The sequence below is a fragment of the Amblyomma americanum genome, chromosome 7 (genome assembly GCF_052857255.1).
Source record: "Amblyomma americanum isolate KBUSLIRL-KWMA chromosome 7, ASM5285725v1, whole genome shotgun sequence".
Taxonomy (NCBI): Eukaryota; Metazoa; Arthropoda; class Arachnida; order Ixodida; family Ixodidae; genus Amblyomma; species Amblyomma americanum.
In genome coordinates, this window is record NC_135503.1 from 20,273,145 (window position 1) to 20,296,100 (window position 22,956).

Consider the following 22,956-nt stretch of genomic DNA (forward strand, 5'->3'; position numbering starts at 1 on the left):
TGTACTTGCTTCTTATTGTTACTGTCTTGGGTTGGCCTTGGTCTTTCAGGTTCTGCTTGTGTGAAAACTGCTGGTGCCTGTGCTGTGCTGAAGCCCCACATGTAAGTTTCTGGCTTGGACATGCCAATAGATATGTTACTGTTTTCTCAATGTTTGCTTTCTTTTTGTACAGGTTGTGTTCCATAAGTAACTGTTGTTTCAACAATCTGTTGAAATTGCTGCCAAACAGAAAAATACACACTTTGGCTAATTACCGTTGTCTGCAATGTTAACCAATTTATTTAAGGCTACATATTCAAAGCACTGTGTGGTTTACAGTGCACGTCCTTTTTTTTTAATTGCGGTATATTTAGTTTACATTTCACTGTGTCACTTTGTTGTGCATTGTGCTTGAGGCCTGTATTGGCATGTCTTGTTTGTTGCCATTACAGCTTTATTTTTTCATATTACTTTCATTCTCCTGCCTTATACGTTGCCTGGTGCATTTCTGCCACTTTCGGAGGAACCCTATTCATTCTACAGTAGGGTGATCACATGGTGGCGTAGATCTTAACATGCAGCTGCATGCCAACCATCTCTCTGTTGGCTTGCAGCACCCAGAACATAGGCCAGGTTCAGTCTCCTCCCGTCTTTGAGGACGGCATTGTCAAGATCAAGTACACGTCGGGCGACATCTGCAACCTGAGGAGCTCGCGCAGCCGCCCAGTCCGGATGCAGACTGTGATAGAGTTTCAGTGTGACCGCAACATAAAGGTCGGCATCTACTTTTTCTTTTTTTGTTTGTTCTGGATTACTTTGTCAATAAGTGTGTAAACCATTCAAGTAGTCGGAAAAGTTAAGAATAGGCTGTTTCATCCCAGGTGACAACTTGACCAGGGGTAGAACGTTTTGCTGGCAAGGCATAATTTGGCTGCATGCTTCTGGTTAAGGATGCAGTCTGCTCTGTGCTAGAGCAAAGAACTGGAAGGAATTAGCTAACGCCCGAAGAGCTGTCTGTGGTGGCGGCTGGATGGCTGTGCGGCAGGCCATCCAGTCGCCACCACAGCCTGTCAATCAGGCGCATCTGAATGCAAGCTGACTACACCAGGCCAGTTTCTTGAGAGCAAAGAAGTATGGCATGTGCTGACACAAATGGCATTTATTGCTTTTAAAACAATAATGCTGGCTAGGAGCTGACTAGGAGCAGTTCTGAATCGGTATGCTGGGAGCCTAGGATGTCCAACTCATTAGCAGGGTTTACAAGTGAGTGTTTGCCTACACCACAGGTTCTTCAAACTGGGTTCTGCAGGGCACTTGCTTTCTTTGGAAGGCTTTTTGGGTTCACCTAGCACCTAAATCTGCGCATGACATAACTGCCACTTTTCCCTGCCTTTTCCCACTTTAGTTTGTTATAAGCAATTATACAACATAATTAGTCCCAAACTTTTGCACTATACGATTGGGCATTAATAATTTAATTAGGGCATTTTTTTTAAGGGGCTGTATGTCTGCATGTCCCCCCTTTTTTTACACGCATGCTAGGTGGAAAGGGATGGAAACCAAGACGTGTGGGGATCCTTGACACCTTTTAAATGCCACTAGGATTCTCCAAGTCCAGGAAGATCAACAGCCCCTGACTCTAATGTAAAAGGGAGAAGCAAATCTGAACATTGAAATGGAAGCTTGAGTAAAGGTGTTTAGGTGGACTATTTGAGGCATTTGTGATAACTTAATGGCTCGGCACCTAAGCTTTTTGCAAATGTCGGAATTTCCCTCATACGCCTGCATGGTCATTAGGAAACCATAAGATGGACACAATGCCATAAGGAACAAACATTGTCAAGCTGCAGTCTAGTCATGACTATTGCAAACATTCCAGAGTGGTTATCCTATCCTGCTGCGCGAGGAAGGGTGCACCTACTACTTCCAGTGGCGCACTGTTTATGCCTGTCCCATGGCAGAGGAGTCGGTGTACGACAACTGCACAGTGCTTCACCCTCTCACCAGTAAGCAGTATTGATTGTTCTTCTGGATTGCGCTCATTGTCAAGTATTATGCCACGCTTATTTTCGTGTTGGTTGATTGTCTTTAGTGCTGCCTGGAGCTTCTCAAGGTGCTTGATTCTTAAGCAAGCTTGCACACTGAGTGAACAGTTACAAGATACAGGACTTACTAACGCATTTGTGGTCATTACACCTACCAGATAATCTCATGAATGCCACTTGTATTAATTGCTCTTTTACCTTCTGAACTCCCTGTGACTAGGGGTTTGTGAATATTCGAAGCTTCGAATCGTTTTTGAATCACATTTGCTATTCGATTCGATTCATACCGAACTTCCACTATCCAAGCTGTTCGAGCTCGTAAACGTTCAGAAATTACGAATTGCTTCTACATCTAAACTCGCGGCGAAACATCGCAACATTCCCAAATGGTAGTATACTGCACATGTCACACAATTTAACTTGCTCTTTCCACGTAGAATCGACTGCTTGCACGCAGCAAAAGCCTGCATGTAGTAATGCTAGTTCTATGTAAAATAAATGTGATGACAACCATCGGGAGCCGCCGCTGCGCGCTCATGGGCTGGAAAACTGAGTGCAGCACTACATGGCACGTCAGTGCATTTAGGCACTCAGCGATCCTCTCAGTATAGGTCACTAGAAGATGGTAGCGGAAGGGGTGAAGTAGCGGCTCACGTGCACTGCTGCAGTTGTTTTGCAGCAACCGCTTTGATCATTCTCAATTTTCATCAGTTAAAATTTAGAAACTGCATGTCTTGGGTCACAGAGGACAAGAAAAAAACTTGCCACAGAAAGGTCGGGCTCGAAGCCATCCCGTGAAGCCTCATTGCATACATCGCAGTGCTTGCACTGGGGCACCTATTAACGGTGGGGTTTTGTTTTCGCACCTTCATGGTTTGTGACAGTGTTTGGGCATTTCCGGGCCCATCACTGGCATTGCAGTCTGGCGAAGCTAATACGCAAGAGCTAAACGAGCTACATTTTGTCGTGAATGCTGCATTGTGGGCTGCATTCCACAATCGGCACTGTCTTGGGCATCGAGAGGAAGCACGTAAAGGATCGTCCCGCTCGCATTGCAGCTCAGGTTGCTGCTCTTCTGTCCGTTTCGCAAGCTGTCTTGTTGCGCTTTGCCGGCAGTGCCTTGCCTCACTGTTAATCGAACGCTGATGTTACTCCTCCAGTAAGGAGGTATTTGGCCACCTTGCAATGCTTCATGACAGCATTCAGTAAACTTTTGTCATGTTAGCATTAAGTCAAACTGTGGTTATTAGATTTTTTTTTTTTTTTCACTGAGAGCAGTAGTAGTTATTCAAAGAATTGTGAACAGGGTGTTAGTCTGCAAAATAAATTTTATTGCTATTACTATTGCAGAATGCTTGGTTGGCTTACAGGTGTAACAATTTATGCTGATGGGTGAAAACTAAATTTTCTTGCAATATTTGTTTCATTTCAGAGCTGTGTTTTGTGGAAAAGCGCTTCTGCTCATTCTTTTGGAACTACCTGCGCTAATAGTAAAAATTATTCAGTTCGATTTGTGACCAGTTTTTGTTATTCGTATTTACTTCGCAACAGAAAATTAGGTATTCGCGCAGCTCTATTTCTAACACATCTCAGTATGTCTGATTGTTCAGTATTTACACCATTCTTAGACTTCAGTACCTTTTGTTCTTTCCTTTGTCAGCTTAGGCTTTTATTGATCAGTTATGATTTGTGCGTTGTCCAGGGGTCATATGTGATAAGTTCTTGAAGCACTTCTCTGGTTTTCCTTCGTCCAGATGAGGAATTCGACCTGTCTGTGCTGAAGAGTTCATTGCCTGTCAATGTGACGGACAATGGGGATACCTACTCCATGAGTGTGTGTGGCCCTTTGCCAGATGAGCTCTGTGGCCCAGGCGCTGGTAAGTATTTATTTATTTGGCTGCTATTTTGATCTGTGTCACATTGATTTTCAGGGGGCATTTAACCGAATTATTCTCTTTTTTTTGTCAAATATCTCAGGCTCTGTGCTCAGAGCAAAAGCAGTGGACACAAACTGCCTTGGAGGACCCCGCGCTGAGAGTGCGAAACTTTTTTGGTACATTTGAGAATGCAGCAGCATATTGAAAGTGCTAAAAGTATTGGTTTGTTTGTACAGCTGTTGTGCAAGCCTTGCTGTATTCGTTCCTCTGCCTCACTGTGCTCAGTGCAGGCTTGTGCTTGTAGTTTTTCTCAGTTTTGTTTCGTGTATTCATTTTGTGCTCCTGCGAGAGCCAACCTTGATAACTCCACTCTTATTGTCATCTTACATTGTCATTGTCATATTGTCATGGTCAAATTGTCATCTAAGCTCGAGTTGGAACTGAGAGGCTGACCTACAGAAGCTGGTGGCACAGGCAGTTACTGCAGATGCATTGACAGTGCTGGGAATGGGAAGGATTGGGAATGTCTTGATTCATTAATTTTTTTTTTCCTACAGTAGCAAGCATTTTTATTTTTTAAATTTACGTTGTTTGGAAGCAGTAAACCTGCATTAAGATAAATTGTCTGCCAGTTAAGGGGCTACGCAAGATGTCAAGCTTTGTGAAACATTACTTTCATTTTCCATACCTTATAAAGTTTGCCATCATGCCACAATTCTCGATAACCTCATTACCCACAGTTTGTGTAAAGTATTGTCGATCACCTCTATGGGGTAGGAATTTAATTGTGCAGAGGTGCCCTCTTCTTCCTTTTTTTTTTTTGCCCCATACATCCCAAGAATGAACTGGCCTTTCATTGAACATTGTAATCGCAAACAGTGGCTAGGGTTTCAGGAAACATTAGTTTTCGTTGTATAATGAGAAGTAGTTTGCTGTGACGAATAAAACTGTTCACTGTCCAGCTTGGGGTGCTGCTTGTTTGGGCCAGAAGCATAGCTGCCAAAAAACATAGTTGATAACTCTAACAACCCAATCACAGAGGCCCTGTAAGCCATCAACTGATCACAGGCAGCGAAGCAAAATATGCAGTTTTGTTTGAAATTGTCAAGTTTGGCAACACTGTGTAAGATTAACAAAAATATGCTCCTTGCCATTCCATTGGCCTTACCCTATTGTCCTAATGTTGGCTGGTCTCTGCATTTGTGCATTGACTTGTTATTTGTCGAACTATTTAGCGATACTCTTTAATGGCGTGGCACGCTTATTGTTTGGCAGTCTGCAATGTTATGCAAAATTGGTACTGCGATTGCTGCAGTCATTAGCTGACGTAAGGAATTACTTTGTCAGGTAGGCCATCAGTACCTCTAGGCTCATGTGGCTTCTGGCTATGTTTGAAAGCACAGGCTTCTGTGGTTACTTTCAAGGATGCGTGGTATTATCTTGCTTCATTTTGCTAAGAAGATGCATACATTTCAAGTGACTAACTTAAGACTCCCTTTATTCAACATGACTCAGTCTGCTTGGCATGCTCGTGTGTCCCCTGCAGGGAGATTTTTCAGACCGTTTCCTTTTCTTTGTGCCAGGCATGTGCCTCAAGGAAGGCTCGAGCAACAAGTTTGTGAGCCTGGGCAAGGCTAACGGGAAGGTCCACTTCAGCGATGGGGTCATGTTCCTGAAGTACCAGGACGGCGATGTGTGCTTTGGCCTCTCCTCGTCCTCTTCCTCCGCTGCGAGGCGAAGCAGCATGATACAGTTCGTGTGCGCCCCGGCTGGCCGCTCCCACCTGGGGCCAGAGCTTCTGCACGTGGACAATGGCTGCACCTACTACTTCGCGTGGTACACAGAAAGGGCATGCCGTAGGGTGGTAAGTGGTCATTTCGTGTCTTGCAGCCATGCCTCTGTGGTAGCTGGAAGGGCATTGTCTGCGTGGCTGTGCCAAAAGTACTTCTCACTGTCGTTAATTTGCACACATTTATCAGTTGAGTGTGAGCAGTAACTTAGTGGCAGGTACTGTGCTTGGTGCATGTGCAGTTTAACTTGGAACACAAGGATTTTGTGCCTGAATATCATGGCAGAATGCCTGGGGCTGCTGGGTAAACGTGTGCAGGCATCAGTGTTTACCAGATGGGTGGGTCACAGCGTAAGCAACACACCAGTCACTGCCTGATGTCTGCTCATGTGCTTGTGTGCAGCTGCACTGTGTCGTCGACGAAGGAACTGAGCAGTACGACCTGTCGCCCCTCATCAAGTCGACGGGCAGGCACACGGTGCTGAACCTAAGGGACCCTGGCTACACGTACTATATCAACGTCTGCCAGCCCGTTCATGCCGTGGCACCTTACCACATGCTCACCAATGCCGGTCTCATCAGAATGTCCAAGACTACGAGCTCAGTGGAGGTACAAAAGAACGATATTTCTGTTGCCTTTTTTTTTTTCTCTTCTCTGCAAGCGCTGAATTGCACATGTTTTTGACTAGTGTGTGTTGAATGGCTTTATCAAGCATGGGAATTGGTGAGTGACCCACCAACCTATATTTTGTGGTCACTATGAACAGATGTCTACGTGGTGTCTACAGAACCAGGTAAATAGTCTACAATTGGACAGGCAGTCCGAACGGCTGTTTCTGTATACTTTCATATTGGAGTGGAGGAGGCACGAAAGAAGGAATGCTGCAGGGAACCTTTGTTCCATTGCGGCATTCGTGGTGCTTTCACAATTTCTTTATTAGGCTTCCGTAAATGTATGCAGTTGCGAGCCATTCCGCTTTATTTCCTAATGACCATTTATTTATCAGTCCTTAATAATAAGGGTAGGATAATAATTGGTGTTCATGTAATGTACCTGGGAACAATGAGCTTATCTTAGTTTCTATAATGGTAGCAGTGTTCCCAAGATCTTACTCACTTGACTTGTCCATGCAGCCAGTTTTCTAGTCCAGCAGTAAAAGTAGTTGCATGTTTTGATTCGAGCTAGAAAAACAACTGTGGGCAGTTCTTGGCAGATTTTCAGAAATTTGTTTGTGTTTATGAATGGAACATTTTTTTCAGAGCTTGGGGGAGGTGTTCATGGAGCCTTTCAATGACTTTGAAGGGCATGTTACCCTCCTTTACGTGAATGGATCTCAGTGCGCTTATAACACATCGGCATCCAACAAAGCTCGGTTGATATTTGTATGCGACCCATCAACGACTGTGGTAAGATTTCTTTTATCAGTCTCTTGCTTGTGCATGCCACTGCTGCATTGTTTAAGGTGGGAAGAGGGTCTTAAAAACTTCTAGTTGTCAACTTATCTTGCTGAAACATGCAGATATATCGAAGAATGCTGATGTCAAATATGCATTTCGATTTCAAATATCTCACGTGGAATGAAATGCATGCCAAAATAACATTCTAAATGGGCCATTCCTTTCTGGCCTTTATCGTAACTTCCCAGTAAAAAAAAAAAAAAATGCTTTTATGAACATGCTAACACTTCCAAAGGTACACAACACATCCTGAAGCTTTTCGTTTTCCATTAAACATGATAGATTAGCATTAGGTCAAGTGTTGGCTAATTACTGCCACATGTTTTTTTCTTCTGACTTTATTTATTTATTTATTTATTTATGATCATCAGAATGATTTTCTAGGCATTTTCTTAGCTTTAGGATGTGCAGTGGACCTTTGCAAATCTCAGCATGTTTTTAATAATGCTTTTTTTAACTGAGAAATTACCATAAAGGCCCGTAAGAAATGACCTGATTAGGATATGTTATTTTGCCATATAGTTCCTTCCAGGTGAGATGTTTGAAATCTAATGCATATTTTAAATCAGCATTCTATGATATACCTGAGCAAAGGATGGCTGCTGGAAAGCTACAAGAGACTGTGTCGCTGGTTTCTGGGCGCTATCAACAAGTGCGAGAGGTGCGAACGTGTGCCAGCCACCTCTTTACCATCTGTTCTTGTTACTACATCATCTGTGGCATTGCTGGCAAATGAGAGATAAAGCGTGAACCACAGTGCAAACGCTTGCTGCCCCACCACCCATGTAGTGGGGCAAAGCCTGCCGTCTGCCATCTGAGCGGGCACAGCTTGGCGCTCGGCAGTTTTGATAGCCCCGTTTAATGGAAAGCCGCATTCGATATATAAAGTAGCAAATGCATGTTTGTTAAAAATGTTTGGGAACAGTTCAGTACAACCAGTAATTCATAATATTTGCGTTTGTTATCATGAGGTTTGACTGTATACATGAATAAACACTGCAGCGGCCTGGTTACCTGAAGCAAACTATGTTGTACAGCTTCTTTGGGCGGCCCTTAAACGAAACTACCAATAACTGAAACAGAGTTTTTTGTCCCCTATCGAGTTTCATTTAGAGGGAGTGCACTGTAGTAATATTCAGCTGCGTTAGTTTTTCTTTGCTATTCTTTGACGCTGTCTGTGGTTGACACTTGTTTTGCAAGGCGTCGTGAATTCTCGAGATGACAGAGAATTCATACAGTGCATAAATTCATTGTTTCATTAAATCATGTTCGGTTGCTGGGAGGAGTTCGATGAGGTAGTGTTATTTCACCCCCTTGTTGGGTATGCCCATTATTTGCAGCTGGGCTGCCGTACTTAATTGCATGTGCCATTGAAGAGTTCAGGCTTATGTGGTAATAAGTTTGCAAGTTGTTTCAAGGTGTTGTCTGCCTTGGAGTCGCACATTGGCTCTGAGATCCACAGTCATACAGTTTTCCTGAGCACTTGCAGCCAGTTAGCATTTTGCTTGTTGTGCACTGCTGACTAGTAGGGGAGAAACGAATGCCACTGCATATAGGTGCTGCTGCTCGGGGTGCATCAGAATTGACTGAAAGCTAACGAGCATTCCTCAGATGCGTTGCCCAAGAAAATGTTTCCTTTTTCTTCACTAGGAGGAGCCAGTGCTTCTGGACATTGACAAAGAGAACTGCCTCTACATTTTTGAGTGGAGGACCAACCTTGTCTGCCCCGAGGTTAAGAGGAAGGTTATGCCCGGTGAACAGTGCGTCTTCAGCATTCCTCAGCATGGACTCAGCTTTAATTTGTCTGGATTGGAACGCAACAACAGTACTGTGTTCGAGGTATGTGGCGAGACATGCCAGGCACTACGAGTGACTGCCCTACAACCTGGTTCCTGAAAATTGTCTTGAGCAGTTACTTATATTGAAGTGCAGAATGTAAATTTTGAACGTCATGCGGGTGATATATTGCAACATTCTTTGATCGTTGTCATCTGACCTTGTATTACTTCAGCTGACAGCAACATTTGTTTAGTAATGCATTTCTTTTCTTACAACTGGCACAGCATTCACACAGGTATTTGCATTTATAGTGACCTGGGCTGGCATGGAATCATGCAGAAAATTATTTAATAAGAAGAAAAATTGAATTGCAGCATGCTAAAATGGACATGCTTGTGTCATGGCCAAAATGAAAGATTTGATAGCTGACGCAGCTCATTAAGTTTTGGTTGCAAACAGTGATAATGGGTCATTGGGAGGCAAATCTTCTGAATTACCTTGGTTCACATGGTATCATTAAGCTAATTATCTTTGACATGTCTTCTCACCATTCTTTGCAGGTGGCCGAGCAGAATGGAAAAGGGAAGTTTTTGCTGGACATTTGTGGTCGAACAAAGCTTGCCGATTCTGGCTGCAGCGGTGGATCAGTGTGCTTAGTTTCTGCTGGTTCAGAGAGCAGCTATGGGACACTCAGCTCATTTACTTACTTCCAAGGCGGCCTCAAGGTCATGTACACCAATGGAAGCACATGCCCCGAAAGTGGTAAGACTGGGGGTTTCTGCTCTAAGTACTGATGCTCTATGGCCTCTGCTCGCGCTCTAATGCCAAGATCTGTCAAAAATTAATGTTTGACCTGAAAGGTTCCCATTACTGCACTTTTTTTGGTCATTTGTTAGCTTCCAGCTCTCCTTTATGTATGAATCATACGCTGCATAAATCAGTACTGTGGCGGTGCCTATGTCATCTCATTATTTGTCATCTCATTGCTCTTTTGCTTTTCAAAAATGGGGTATGGGCAGGTTATGCTTCTCATTGGGTATTACTCGGTCAGCTCGGAACATTTTCTGCGAAGGAAAAAGAACATCATTCATGAGAGGGGTCTGCACATAAGACAACGGCAAACTGGGCTAGCTTGTGGAGGTTCATTCTGGCTGATAACCAGTGCTTGAACAATACAAGCGAACACTTAATGGATTATTTGCCCACAAAAACATGGACTTCACATATTTCTCACTTGAACGTCTCTCTTTGTTCTTATCAATTGCACATCAGTTTCCTTAATCCTTGGCTCCAGGCCTGTGTTCTAATCCCATAATTGGCAGGGCTCCGCTGTCAATCAAAATTTTGATGCTGAGTGCCACGAACTTCTCTTTATGCATTGTTCTGTGCCTTGTGATGTGATGTAGACAACATAAATGGCAGCCAGGCAACAGCTGTGAAGCTGCTGTAGTCTCTATGGTGGAAGTTAATGCACTCTGGTTGTGCCCACCTGCTCATGAAATTTTTTTTCTTATTTTGATTTTTTATATTTCCTGTAGTCTCCCTTTTATTTTTAGTGCATGCAGTGCCTTGCAAGATGTTTTCGTTTGTCTTTGCAGAGGCTGTTGCCCACTCTGCCGAAGTGAGCTTTGAGTGCGATGAAAATGCTGGAATTGGCTGGCCAGTTTTGGAACATGTAAGCTGGGGTGATTTCTAGTTTCTTGTCCAGCATTTCTGCTTACCTCTCTTAAAGCCGTGGCATGCTATATGTAGTTACATTTCTGCCTTGGAAACATTGCCAACATTGATGTTGCTCCCACCATGTCAGGTGCTAGGGGTGCAAGCCTGTTATAAGTGGCAGTCTCTGCATGTACCTGACAAAAGTTTGTAGCATCTTTTGTACACTCCCTGACACCCTGACACTTGCTGTATTGCAGGCATGTGCAGTAAAACTTATTAATTCGGATTTCAGGAGAGTGTAAAAAAAAAAAGGTCGAATTATTGAATGCCTCCTCTCCCCAAAATGCAAAAAGTTTTCATGAAAGAAACATTTTAGTCAAAACCTTGGTGATGATCACCCCTATAAGGCGAAAGCTGTGCGACAATGGTGATGTTTTGCTGTTCCATCAAATGCTTTAATTCATGCATGCTAGCGAGAGTGTCGGCACCAGAACTGCAACGTGGTAGCACTGGAGCTTCTTCGCACGTGGTGTCGTACATGAGGAGGCTTCACTGCACAAACTGCAAACAGCACGTGTCAAGCGCGGAGTTTGGCCCGCAGGAAGAACTGAAACACTCGCTCACGGAAGCGAAACAAGTGTGCATTGGCGCACATCAAATGGGGCGCGGGAAACAATGTATAATGTGCAGTTCCAAGCCCGAGGACGAATATTTGGACGATCGCTTGTCGAGCAGATCATACCTGGATACAGCGTCACTTCGGGAGCCTGTACGAGTTCACTGATGCCAGCCCCGGACTGTCCGAATTAACAAGCTTTAACAAGCTTTAACAAGAATTAACGTGGGCGTTGGTGGGAATGTGGTGACAGTCCGAATTAACCAAATTTCTAGGGGTGTGCGAATTAGAAATTTTCGAATACGAATCGAATATGAACAAAAAATGGCTTCGAATATCAAATCGAATATTTGTTCAGTACAAAAAAAATTTCAGAAAATGATGAGCAAGCAAACGTTGTTGCCCTTAATTTTTTTTCCAAAATAGTGTATGGTCTTTGCAACTAAAATAAACAAAACTATACTGCCTCAGTACCATATAAAAAACATGATGTGCACAGAAATGTATACTACTTGATTAGACAACATAACAGCATCCAAACTATAATGAGGTCATGCAAAACAAAATTCATAAAATGACAAGACTAGCAACAAAAAAAATAACATGATGACTATTAAACCTCATTCATTTGGAGTTCAAGGGACCGGAAGAAATACCCGGTTCATCAGAAGGCCTCTGTTAATAAAATTGCCCCCCCTCCCCCCTCCCCCCCCCCGGAAAAAAATAATGCTGCCGAAAATGCTGAAGATGCAGTAAGGCCTTATGAGGCGGGTTTATCGAGCTAACTCCTGTAAGTCCGTGACGAGCCACCCGTTTTGGAGTGCTGGAAGAACACAAATGCAAGCAAGGGGCCGGGGAACGCCACTGGCGTCGGAGCGGCGAGGCGGTTTCTAAAAAGAAAAAAGAAATAAGCCGCGCGGAGCTGGGATTGGTCTATCGGCGAATGCGCGGGCCGACATTTGAATTTGCCGCGGGGCAGCGGTGAAGCTCAGAAACCGAAACTACGCAGCCAGGCTATATTTTTGCCCTAGCGACAGAGGCCTTCCGATTGTTGCCACGCCTGCCGTTACGCCCGCTAAAGAGGTGTGCAGGTTACAATGCACCATGCAATAGGCAGGATTTTAACAGGCTCGCTTGCCCTATTGTGACTACTCGATGCGCCCATTCAGGAGGCTCCTGCGGCATTCCGCAAGTAGGCTTTCCCGCATATAGTGGTTTACAAAACGGGATGGTGGAAGTCGCGCTCGGAGACTTATGAAGGCGACAGGACGCATTCTTCGGATGTGTGCATTAAATCTGTAACGTATTACCGAAGGATTAAAAAAAAAACCGCGATTTCGCATTGCGACTGCTCGAAGCGGGCCGTCGGTCATCTTGTTCGCAGCACGGGTGATATGTGGAAAAGCCCACTAGGGGAAATACTCACGGGGTGAAGCCTTGCGGTGTCGGGGTGCGGTCGGTCCGCGTGATAAACGGCGGAGAAGGAAGGGGATAGGACCGCTGTATCGTTTTCCTGGAATTTTTAACTCGGTTATCGGCTAATTTGCCCAGATACTGTGGTTTTGCCATGGTGTAATTTAAGAAAGTATGCGCAGTATACGATCGCTGGCGAGTATTCCGGAATTTTCGAATATTCGGAAATTCATGAATATCAATTTTCGAATACGAATAAGAATCAAATATCAAAGGTATTCGATTTGTATTCGAAATTTCGAATATTCGCACACCCCTACAAATTTCCAAATCAATGAGGGTCAAACTAACAAGGTTGCACCGTAGTTCGGTGTGCATGGTTTGTGGCAAGTGCAAAGCTGTGCCATGAACATTGGCATTGTTCCTAACCTGTATGGTCTTTTTTTATTTTAAATGCAGAAGCACGCTTGCCACTCAGTTTTCATCTGGAAGACAAATTTGGTGTGTGTGCCGGACTACAGACAGTGTGTGGTTACATCTGGTGACGACGTATACGACTTTGGCCTCCTGGCCTCCGTTAGTCATGTGAGGAATGTGACTGATGAAGAAGGAAACATGTAAGCTTGCATCTCTTATTGAATCTGCAGCATGCTATCATGGGGGGGTGTGTAGTCATCCACTAATGGTATTAAGTTACATTGCCAAGGTTTTTGGTTTTTCAGGTAGTGAGCTGATGTCAACCTTTTGTTCTCAATTTCAGATACTGGCTCAATGTGTGCAACGGCATGAATGCAGACCACCATAATGTTCAGTCTTGTCCCAGCTCTGCTGCGGTCTGCATGCGTAGCAAAGGCCACAGTGAACATGACTTCACCATTGGCAAAGCACAGTCGCTTACACTGTCTGCTGTTGGTAAGTTGTGCTGCCATTGCTTCTCAGGTTGATGACTCGGAAGAAAACCGGTGTGAGGAACACAACACAGTGGCCTAGATTTATGCTGGACTTTGAATTACATTGGCAAAATGCATTCAGTTGCATTCATTGGCAAATGCATTCATTATTTGCTAGAACAAAATCTCACATGAATAGTTTTTATTCACGTACTATAAACGAATGGAATTCTCTTCCTGTTGATGTACTTCAATCAGGGAACTTCACAAAAGCGTTGGAAAACTATTTGTCACATAAAATAACACAACCATAAGCAGTATTTTCACTGTTTTTCTCGTTTTTTATGTGAAATTTCCTGTATTTTGTTATGTTTAGTGCCCGACTGTTGTTTGGCAGTGTCTTTATCCACATATAAATTCAAATGTGCGATTCTTTTTGTTGTAATTACTGTGCTAAGGCAAGCATTTAGATTTTTGTAACGTGGCTATGGGCTGCATCATTTTCAAGCACTGTTTATATATGCATTTTTTTTGTCACCTTTGTTGCATTGTCCTTACCTTGTCAGCTGTATTGCCCCTCCTGCATGGGCCAGTATGCTGGCCTGCAGTATTAATAAATAAATAAATAAAAATAAAAGTCCAGTGTTCCTTGTGCTGGTTCTGTATTGCATGGTAGTATACTGACTCTGCCAGTTCCACCCATCTTAGAATAGTACTTGTCAAGCCTGTGCTAACTTCAGTGTTGTGCTCATTCAACCCCACTCCTGCGGTCTTTGGTGTCACAGCCCCTGGTCGTGTGGACATGACCTATGGCGGAGGGGACCCTTATGTCTGCCACGACCGCACCTCTCAGCACCCCACCACGCTGATCCAGCACGAGTGCGTCACTGGTGGCAGCAGCACTGGAGTCCTGGAGTTCGTGAGGGGTCCCACACCAGACCAGTGCTTGTTTGTCTTCAGATGGAAGTCAAGGACAGCTTGTCCTGTTGTTGAGTAAGTGCCGTTGCTGGTCCTTACTCTGTGGAACACTGCGCGCTCTTTGAATCTGTGCAATACTTGTATGAGCATTTTGGCTTTTTTATTGTTTCCTGATAAGTGGCCTTAAGCAGAGCATGTAATGCGGCAACCTGTTTGAGCGACAGTGGGTATGAAGAAAAGGAAAACAAGTTGAAGGGGACAGACATTTGAGTGTAGTGATGGCATTGGGAAACTTACTGGCCTGTAGCTTGCTACAAGAAAACTGGAAGGCACTATCAAAAGTCTTTTAGTGGATGGAATCAGTCTATACAGTAGAGCCCACTTATAACTACCGCAGATATAACGAATGCTCACTCATTATGAACGATTGCTCTGCTACCGTCGAAATGTGCGTTACGGCAATGGCAATTCATCTCAGATACAGCGAACACCTGTGGCCTCACAACTGTGATGAGGCACCATAAATTCGACCCCGAAGTTGAAAAACTTGAAGAGTGACTCTTAGCCTCCGCGACATTGCTCCCTCTGTAAAGAACATGTCGATTCAAAAAGAAGCAATAAAAAGGTGGCATTAAAACTGTTAAGAAACTGCGACCAAGCACATGCTGATGTCAGGGTACGGCCACTGCCCGCATGTGCACCAGCTAGGCAAAGCATCCCAAGTGGAAGCAGAAGCGCAGTGTGTGCGAGAGTATTAGCGTCGAGAATGAAATTACTGACCACTGTCATGGATCAACTAACAACAGCAATTTGAGAAGCTTGAATGCGTTGCTGGTTACGCTGGGCACGCGGTATGCATCTCCTCCCAAGTTGGCTCCAGCTTTTGTGCTGCTACCACGTGCAGGACACGCCAGATAGTGGACAGTGCAGCTGATACATTCTGTGCGCACAAGTTGCGCTACTTTCTTCGCTTCATGAACCCAGGAACGATAGGTGACGCTGTTGAAAAACAAACGATCAGACACGTGTAGATTTGTGGCAACTTGTCCTTGATGCATAGCTGGCTGTGGCTTCGTCAGAGCCCTTGTACAAAGTACCAGTGCTATCAGCCACCGACATATGGCCGACACGTCACCAGCTGCTATGAACGTTTCAATCACGATTAGTTGTTCCCATCCGTAAAGCAGATTGTTGGGAGCAACGGCCTTGGAGAGAAGCACATGATTGTCCTGGAAAGCCTGGAAAGTTGTGGCATTGTCTGCTTTGAAGAAATTGAGGCACATGACTGAGTTTTTATGGAATAAACGCCACTTTTGGTGGACTTACTATTATTGGCTATAATACGGGGAGTCCACTTACAATGAGCATCAGATAAAACCAACTCAGCTCGCGTGACTGTCAGGTTCGTTATAACTGGGCACAACTGTGGTAGAATGCGACTTAAAAAACAGCATTTGGTAACAATGGGCCATGGCCCACAGTGTTGTGTGTTACTCCGATGACCACTCGCAACAGTAAATGAAATCAGCCTTTTAATGTTTGACTACATCAGACAAGCCAGATGCATCAAAATTCTTAAGCTCATAATCTTTATCTTATGGTTAGCTTTTGTTTGGGTAACAAGAAAAGCTTTAGAAAAGGACTACTTTTTGTTAAAGGAATTCTGTACTGCAGTCAATGTCGACAAGTTGTGTGAGACTAACTGTAGTGCCGTGGACACTTATTCCATAGATAAGATCTGCCTTATGGTTAAGCACGACAGTATGTTCCTGTTGAAAATGTGTGGTTATGTGTGCAGATTGTCTTACCTCTTTCATGGTTCCCAGCTTCAGAAACTGAAATGGAATGTGGTGTGCACAATGCAGCCTTTGCGGTTTGAGAGTGTAACTGCACGTCAGCCCCAGGCTTTGTTTCAGTGTATTTGTTGAGTGATCATGGCCATTGTGCTTCTCAATGTGCCTTTCTTGCTAGTGGGGTGGCGGGAAGTGCAAGTGCAAGCTATATTTGCTGCAAAAAAAAAGTAGGCCAGTTAAAAAAAAAAATTTCTTTTGCAGAGACGTGGCTATTCCAGAAAAGGATGGCATCCTTGTGGAAAAGAGGCTGAACCTTGCTATGAACTTGTCTTCAGTTTTGAACAGGTAAAGTAAAGTTTGGCTGTGGATATGTGGCTTGTGTATCTTGTGCTTAGACCATGGGTAGTTCTTTTATTTAAGTGGTCGAATAGTAAAACAGTAACCTAGTAGTGGCAGCTAAATTAAAGTGCAAATTTTGCTTTTAAATGTTGTTGAGGTGGGAAAACAATGTGTTCTTTCCAAGTTTCCGAAATTGATTTTTACAGCATCTTGAATTAATTTTGATGTAGCAGTTTTGCTGTTGCATTCTGAACTATCGATTGAGGTGCGAAATATACTGGTACCTTTCGCACCTCAATCGATACCGCTTTCACTTTTCCTTATGCTTTGGTTTTAAGTGTTCATGTGCAACACCGTGTGAAACTGCACGGGACTGCGAATTTTTTGGTTCATTTCATTTGGCATGTGCACTGTTAAACTTGTCCTGTGTTTCACCTGCTGTACCGTGTGCCGACCGGTTGCTTGTCACTGCCTGCAGTGCCTTCAACGTGTCTGAACAAAGGGGCAAGGATGGCTATCTCTACATGGTAAGGCTAGGAGAGCCTGTGGCCACCGGCATTCCAGGAGTCTGCGCTGAAGCGAGTGTGTGCCAGACCAAGGGCTCTGCAGGTTTTTACAGAGACATTGGCAGCTACAGCACCAAGAAATTTGTTGTCCGAGGTAAGGCACATGGATTCTTCGCGGCATGTTGCAAGGCCTATTTTCTGTTGTTCTATGCAAATACCTGAGGCCGGCTGTGTAGAAAATGCACTCAAGAAAATAAAAATGAAGTACATTGCACTTCTGGACCATTGAACCAGCAGGCTAGTGCAGCAAATGGGGAAAGCAGTTTTTATTGTGCTTAGAATACCTCGCAAATATTACTGTTTAAAGATTGATAGTGTATTGAGCAACCTCTCAAGTGGTGTATTGGGCGTATCGATCTAGTGCCTTCTGTGCTTGCTGTTTCTCACAACATTGTATCGTGCTGTCTCTTTTTTTTTAGGTTCAGAGTTGTTGCTTGAAATGGAGTCCCTGAGTAGCAAATGTGGGCGAACTTCAAAGAGTGTGAAGACCATCATCAGTTTTGAGTGCTCCAAAACTGCTGGCCTGGTAAGACACTCGTGTTTCTTCTTGCCTCCACAGCCGTCTTGGCCTAGAAATGTGTGGGGTCAGATTGTTAGCTTGCTGCTATTGTACTTGACGAATTCAACAACCTCCAGTGGTGTTTTTACGCTTCCTAGTGCTTACTCTGTGTAATGTACCATTCTCGCCAGATTGACAGGATTGCTGCTAACATGCCTTACAGCTGATAACTGATGATTCTCATACGCAACTCCGGACTTGACATTAAGTGTGCCTCGCACCCTGAAGAAAATGTGAGGCTGCTAATTTTCAGCGCAAGCAAAGCAGAATGCAAGTCATCAACTGAGTGACTAGTTTCGGAGATGCCAACAGGACCACACAGGGTTTGAACTGGCATACCCTGCATGCAGAACCGCCTGTATGGTGTTTATATCATCGTTCGTGAGGTCCTTGTTTTTTCTGCTGGGTAACTCTGCTGCCACCGGGTGTACCCATTGCGCTTCGCAAACAAGCAACAGGATCAGAACTTTTTGGCCATCCTGAGATGGCTTATTCAACATTTTCTTTTTTAGTGTGTGCACCAAATGAAATTCCTAGTTCAGTCTCTTGCCACTGGATGCCTGTGGCATTTTCGTATTTCAGTATTGTCATGTTGTATTTTCATGGCGCACGCACCACGTGGGTGCGGGCCTTGTAAATGGGTCTCAGACCCCACAAATAAATCGGCTCCGCATGTAGGTAGACTCCCCCAATTTCCAATGGCCATTTTTGCAACACATTGACATAGCTTCAATGAATGTGACTAAGTTTCAGTGCACTTTTTTTGTTTCATGCAATGGCCTTGTCTGTTAAAGAAATACATGATTTTAAAAATGCCTATCACGTTGTCCAACATTTTTGTGTCCTAGAAGTATTCAAAATATTCATTTTAAAATTATTTGAAGAAAATTATTATTTGCTTTGAATATGCTTAGAACCAAAAAACAGCTATTCACATAGGCCTAGTGTTGGCATATGCAGCAGGCACCAGCTGTTGCTCTAGGTATACATTGAAAGCTATACTAACATCCAATGTCTAAATACATGACAACGACAGCAACCCATCACAGGAAAGCGGTCTTCAGCTTCACGAAATTTAATTTAATTTCAAGGTTACATTTCATGTGCTTGTGAGATGTTTTAAGTCGATCTTGGCTGTGTTAATGAAAACCTGTTCATTTCTGTAAATTAAATGACACTGTCACTTGTGCCATTTTAATTTTGCGCCAACTTTGTTCCTTTTATCCACCAGGGTTCACCAGAGTTTCTGTACGAGTCGGGCAAGTGTCACTACCTGTTCCGATGGGCAACTGCTCATGTGTGCCACGATGCCCTCGTGTAAGTTCAGAAATGTATTTTCAGAGCTAATGTGTTCTTGTGTACAAAGGCAGTAAGATAAGTGGAAAAGTGGTATAATATTCTGATGTATCTAAGAAGAAAAATTTGGTTTGGTTTGAGGACAGTTTTTTTTTATCAATCCATCAGCTACACTTGTGTCACAAGCTGATCTGTTGTAGAGTTTGTTTGGCCCCACAAGAACACCTTTGTGTGCCTGAATATGTCTACTAAATGGTTTTGCGTATAGGGAATGAAGCGAGTATAGCAGGACCACTGATTAGTGTATTGCAGTGCAGCTATAGTGACATGAGTGTGAGGTTTAGCGCTGTCTTGCCAGAAACATTTTCATTGTGGTGCCTGTCAGCATCCTGAAAGTATACAACATGCACACATCTTCATGACATGCATTTTTGGCCTTAAATTGTAACACAAACCACTGATGCATATTGATGTGTTTTCAACGTTTTCCGTGCATGGATAGCACCAGTGCTTGTAGTAGATAGTTTCCATCAGAAGTCATACTTCTGTGCTTTGTACCTAGGTTGATACATATTGCTCTCCTAGGTGCCTAAGAAACTACCGTATTATCCGGTGCATAAGTCCGTTTTTTTTTTTTTTTTCTGGATCTTTCATTGGTGCCTCTTGTACAACGGTGCAACTTATACACGACAGTAAATGACATGTCACCGCGTGCCAGATTTTGCTGTCCCCCAGTTATTGTGTCTGAAAAGAGAATTTAAGTGTAAAAGCGAAAAAATTAGTTATTAGAGAGTTTTAGCGCGGCGTGACCCGCTGCTGTGATCAGCACCTGTGCATTGGTGGGAATGCATTCCTCAGGGTCATCTGCACATGTGCAGATAGCAGAGTGTGGATCGGTCTATGCTAAAACGGTCTGTTTTGAAAATGTTATCCTCTGGGTTGAATTGCATAACTTCGCAACAAATGGACTGAACGCAACGACGGCATGAAGCGTGCACCACTGCTGCATCTAGTCTAGCCATATTCTCAGAAGTTTCGATTTTGGCATCGCGTCTGATGGTCGTGCATTCTTCTTGCTTAACCCTTTCAGGCGCCATTTTTTGTTTCCTTCAAAAACAAGTATTTTTCCACCTAAACAGTATATTCAGGTCAAGAAAGATAATTTGTTAGCTTTCTAGCTTAAGCTACCAGCAGTTGATTTTTTTGTGCATTCTTAGTGTTTAGCATTAACTACAAATATTTATTACCTCTTGCTGTTTTTTATATTTCTAGGCGCATTGCTGGACCAGACTCTGACCGCCTTGTCAGCCCAGCGTCTGCATCATCCAGTGCAACTGTTGGAATCGTCACTTCTGCCGTTATTGTCTTTGTGCTTGCATCAGCAGGCCTGTACCTGATGAGAAATAAGTTGAGGTATGTTCATAAACTTCTCTTACATGGCTCTGTAGCTTTTGCAAAATCTGACTGTGCGTCGGGCCGAAATGATTTTGATATGTTGACTGCTTGCTCTGTGTGTGCGTGCGCGTGTGCGCATGCGTGCTGCAGTACGAAGAAGGTTCTTGGTAGTGTGCAAGCCGTACTGCTAGAGTTTTCTTCGTTACTATCTACTTGTGCTGTGCACCTGTGTAAGAAACATCTGTAGTCAGCTACAACTTAAGTCTGCAGTGAAGCTCCACCCACATTATTCAGGACCGCCGCACAGAATTCTTCCATGACAAGAGTAGTCCATTGTTAAAACTTTTCTTGTTACCTAACAAGAAGCTACTCACAAGAGAAGAAAAAATTATAAGCTCTAGAATTCTGATACCTGGCTTGTTTAGTAAAGTTTACTGTTGCGATTGGCTAGTGGAGTAATACAGGGAGGGCAGCTTGGACCTTGACCCAGAAATAACTGGTGTCTTTTTTTTTTTTAAGTTGTATCCTACTACAGTAGCTTTTATCACAAAATATTTTATATTCTTATTGCCAACACTATAGTGTAATTTGCCTTTCCGCAGCTAAAAGTGTAAGCTTGACCAAACCTGGCTTTTTCTTTCAGAACGTTGCTTGACCTCACATGTTACAAGTCCCTTGGAGCAATAAGAGTTCCTCAGTACCACTACTCAAAGGTTTGTAGCTCTCCTGGCACAGTTTAAAATGCACTTAATTCTGCTGTTTTATGTTCAGATTCAAGGTCCTTGTGCTGTTCATGTTATTAATATTTTCCGAGTTGTAGGTCATCAAAAGACAATGGACAGTGAACGAGATGGACACACACACAGCGCACACACTGACGTTATGTTTGGCTGGGATGATTCATTACACAGGCAACTGAAACAGCATGGAAGGGAAATCTAGTTTTCTCATTCAGCAAAAACTTTTTTGAAGATATAATAGTCAGTTTGTCCTTTTGTGGCAAGTAAAAATGATAGAGGTGCTGTTAGGTTTTCTTCTGTTCATCCGCCAACTTTATAAGGACTTAAATGCACTGAAATTTGGGAACATTTTTCACCATTGCCACCTGAAGAACTTGAGCAAGAAGGCCATTTTGCATTGCTGGTAACTATTGTGGCATGTTCCAGACCTAGACAGTTATAAAATTTTTGCGCCGTTTAGCTTTGTTCTTAGATTTATTGTACCCTCGAAAATGTTATTTAGATAGTTGTTTTGTCGATGTGCAATACTGCAAGAGTTGTGGACAAGTGCTTTGTTGATCTCTTGCAGACCACATCTCAGCTGCGGAGCACAGATGAAAATGGCGACACGGAGCTCCTGACTTCCGGATCATCCATAAACTCGGCCGATGAAGCAAATGATCCGCACATATTAACCTAGAGGATGTATTTTTTATTATTCCAGGGACTTGCTAGAAACCAGAAAAGCGTCATGCCTGATATGGCCGCTGGGTTGATAGGAGCCCAGGCTATAGCTCCAATTTGTGATGTAGGTTGACCGGGTTCACGCCGTTCTTTCTGGTTTCTCAAAGCCCTCTAGTTTAAGGCATTTCTTGAGTTGTTTATTTTGTTGATTGAGCCCTAAGGAAAGGCAAAGGGAGAAGACGGACATTTCTATTACTGTTGGCAGGGTGCAAGATAGCAATGTTGTGATGCACCACGGCAAGCACCTTTCTGGTTGGACGTGATGACTGTGATAACTGACCTCTCACTGGACTGATCTGTGCGCATTGCAGATTTCTCCTGCACTGTGAGGTTTCTATGCGAATCCAGCTTTACCTGAGCACAACAAGGTTTATTTTTTATCTTGCACTCTCGCATTGTCGTCGGGTAGACGGCAACTGGGAGATTCTGCGAATTCCATCTTTCTTTTTTCCCTTCTCCATTTCCATTGTTCTCATTTAGTTTCAAGCTAGTCTAGTGCTTATATTTTGTGGCTCGAGCTGGTCTCAAAGTTGCTATGCACTTGTTCTGGTTTAACTCTGCCTTAGTGATTAAGCCTGTTGCACGCAGCTTTCTGTTGTCTTCATATTTGCGGTTGCGCCCAAGCTGCCTTTTGATCATTTATCGATGGTGGGACAGTGTGCCTTGTTCTAGTCCATGCTGACTCACAAATACTAGTATAACCTCGTGCACTGCGTGTGATGACACTAGGGACGAGAGGTGCATCTCTGGCATATAGCCAAGATTGTTTTTTTGTTTTTTCGTTTTCCCAAGCCGTACAGTTCAGGTTTACTATGTTGTGGTTTTTATGCACCTGACATGTTTGCATTCCAGGCTCAAATTTCGGAGTGCTTGGCTTTGTCAAGGTCAGTGTTGTGCGCTAGAGTAACCAAAAACCAGACAAAAGCAGATTTTTTTCCTTCTCTGCACAAGCTCGTGATTACTGGACTGTTAACGTGTATATAGACATTTTCATGAGAGAAAGAGGTTTGTTTGAATAAATCTAATTTATTATACGCCTCTGACTTGACATTTGTTTCCCTTACTGAAACCACAAGTCCCAGCCATGTTCCTACAGACGTTGCCAACCTCGAATTCCGGAGC

At 43.6% G+C, this 22,956-nt stretch overlaps 1 protein-coding gene across 1 annotated transcript in view; it reads left to right on the forward strand.

The window, feature by feature from the left end:
• Window positions 1-22,877, forward strand: part of Lerp (lysosomal enzyme receptor protein) — a 62,123-nt gene extending 39,246 nt beyond the window's left edge. The window contains exons 23-42 of the mRNA XM_077631412.1: window positions 50-101; window positions 594-753; window positions 1,859-1,985; window positions 3,779-3,901; window positions 5,485-5,765; window positions 6,094-6,300; window positions 6,951-7,097; window positions 8,799-8,987; window positions 9,488-9,689; window positions 10,526-10,602; window positions 13,075-13,232; window positions 13,376-13,527; window positions 14,291-14,498; window positions 16,478-16,561; window positions 17,034-17,215; window positions 17,541-17,647; window positions 18,912-18,997; window positions 20,249-20,389; window positions 21,015-21,084; window positions 21,680-22,877. Coding sequence (XP_077487538.1) covers window positions 50-101; window positions 594-753; window positions 1,859-1,985; window positions 3,779-3,901; window positions 5,485-5,765; window positions 6,094-6,300; window positions 6,951-7,097; window positions 8,799-8,987; window positions 9,488-9,689; window positions 10,526-10,602; window positions 13,075-13,232; window positions 13,376-13,527; window positions 14,291-14,498; window positions 16,478-16,561; window positions 17,034-17,215; window positions 17,541-17,647; window positions 18,912-18,997; window positions 20,249-20,389; window positions 21,015-21,084; window positions 21,680-21,790 — 2,864 coding nt within the window. The 3' untranslated portion in view covers window positions 21,791-22,877. The remainder of the gene's footprint in view (window positions 1-49; window positions 102-593; window positions 754-1,858; window positions 1,986-3,778; window positions 3,902-5,484; window positions 5,766-6,093; window positions 6,301-6,950; window positions 7,098-8,798; window positions 8,988-9,487; window positions 9,690-10,525; window positions 10,603-13,074; window positions 13,233-13,375; window positions 13,528-14,290; window positions 14,499-16,477; window positions 16,562-17,033; window positions 17,216-17,540; window positions 17,648-18,911; window positions 18,998-20,248; window positions 20,390-21,014; window positions 21,085-21,679) is intronic.
• The last annotated feature ends 79 nt before the right edge of the window (window positions 22,878-22,956 follow it).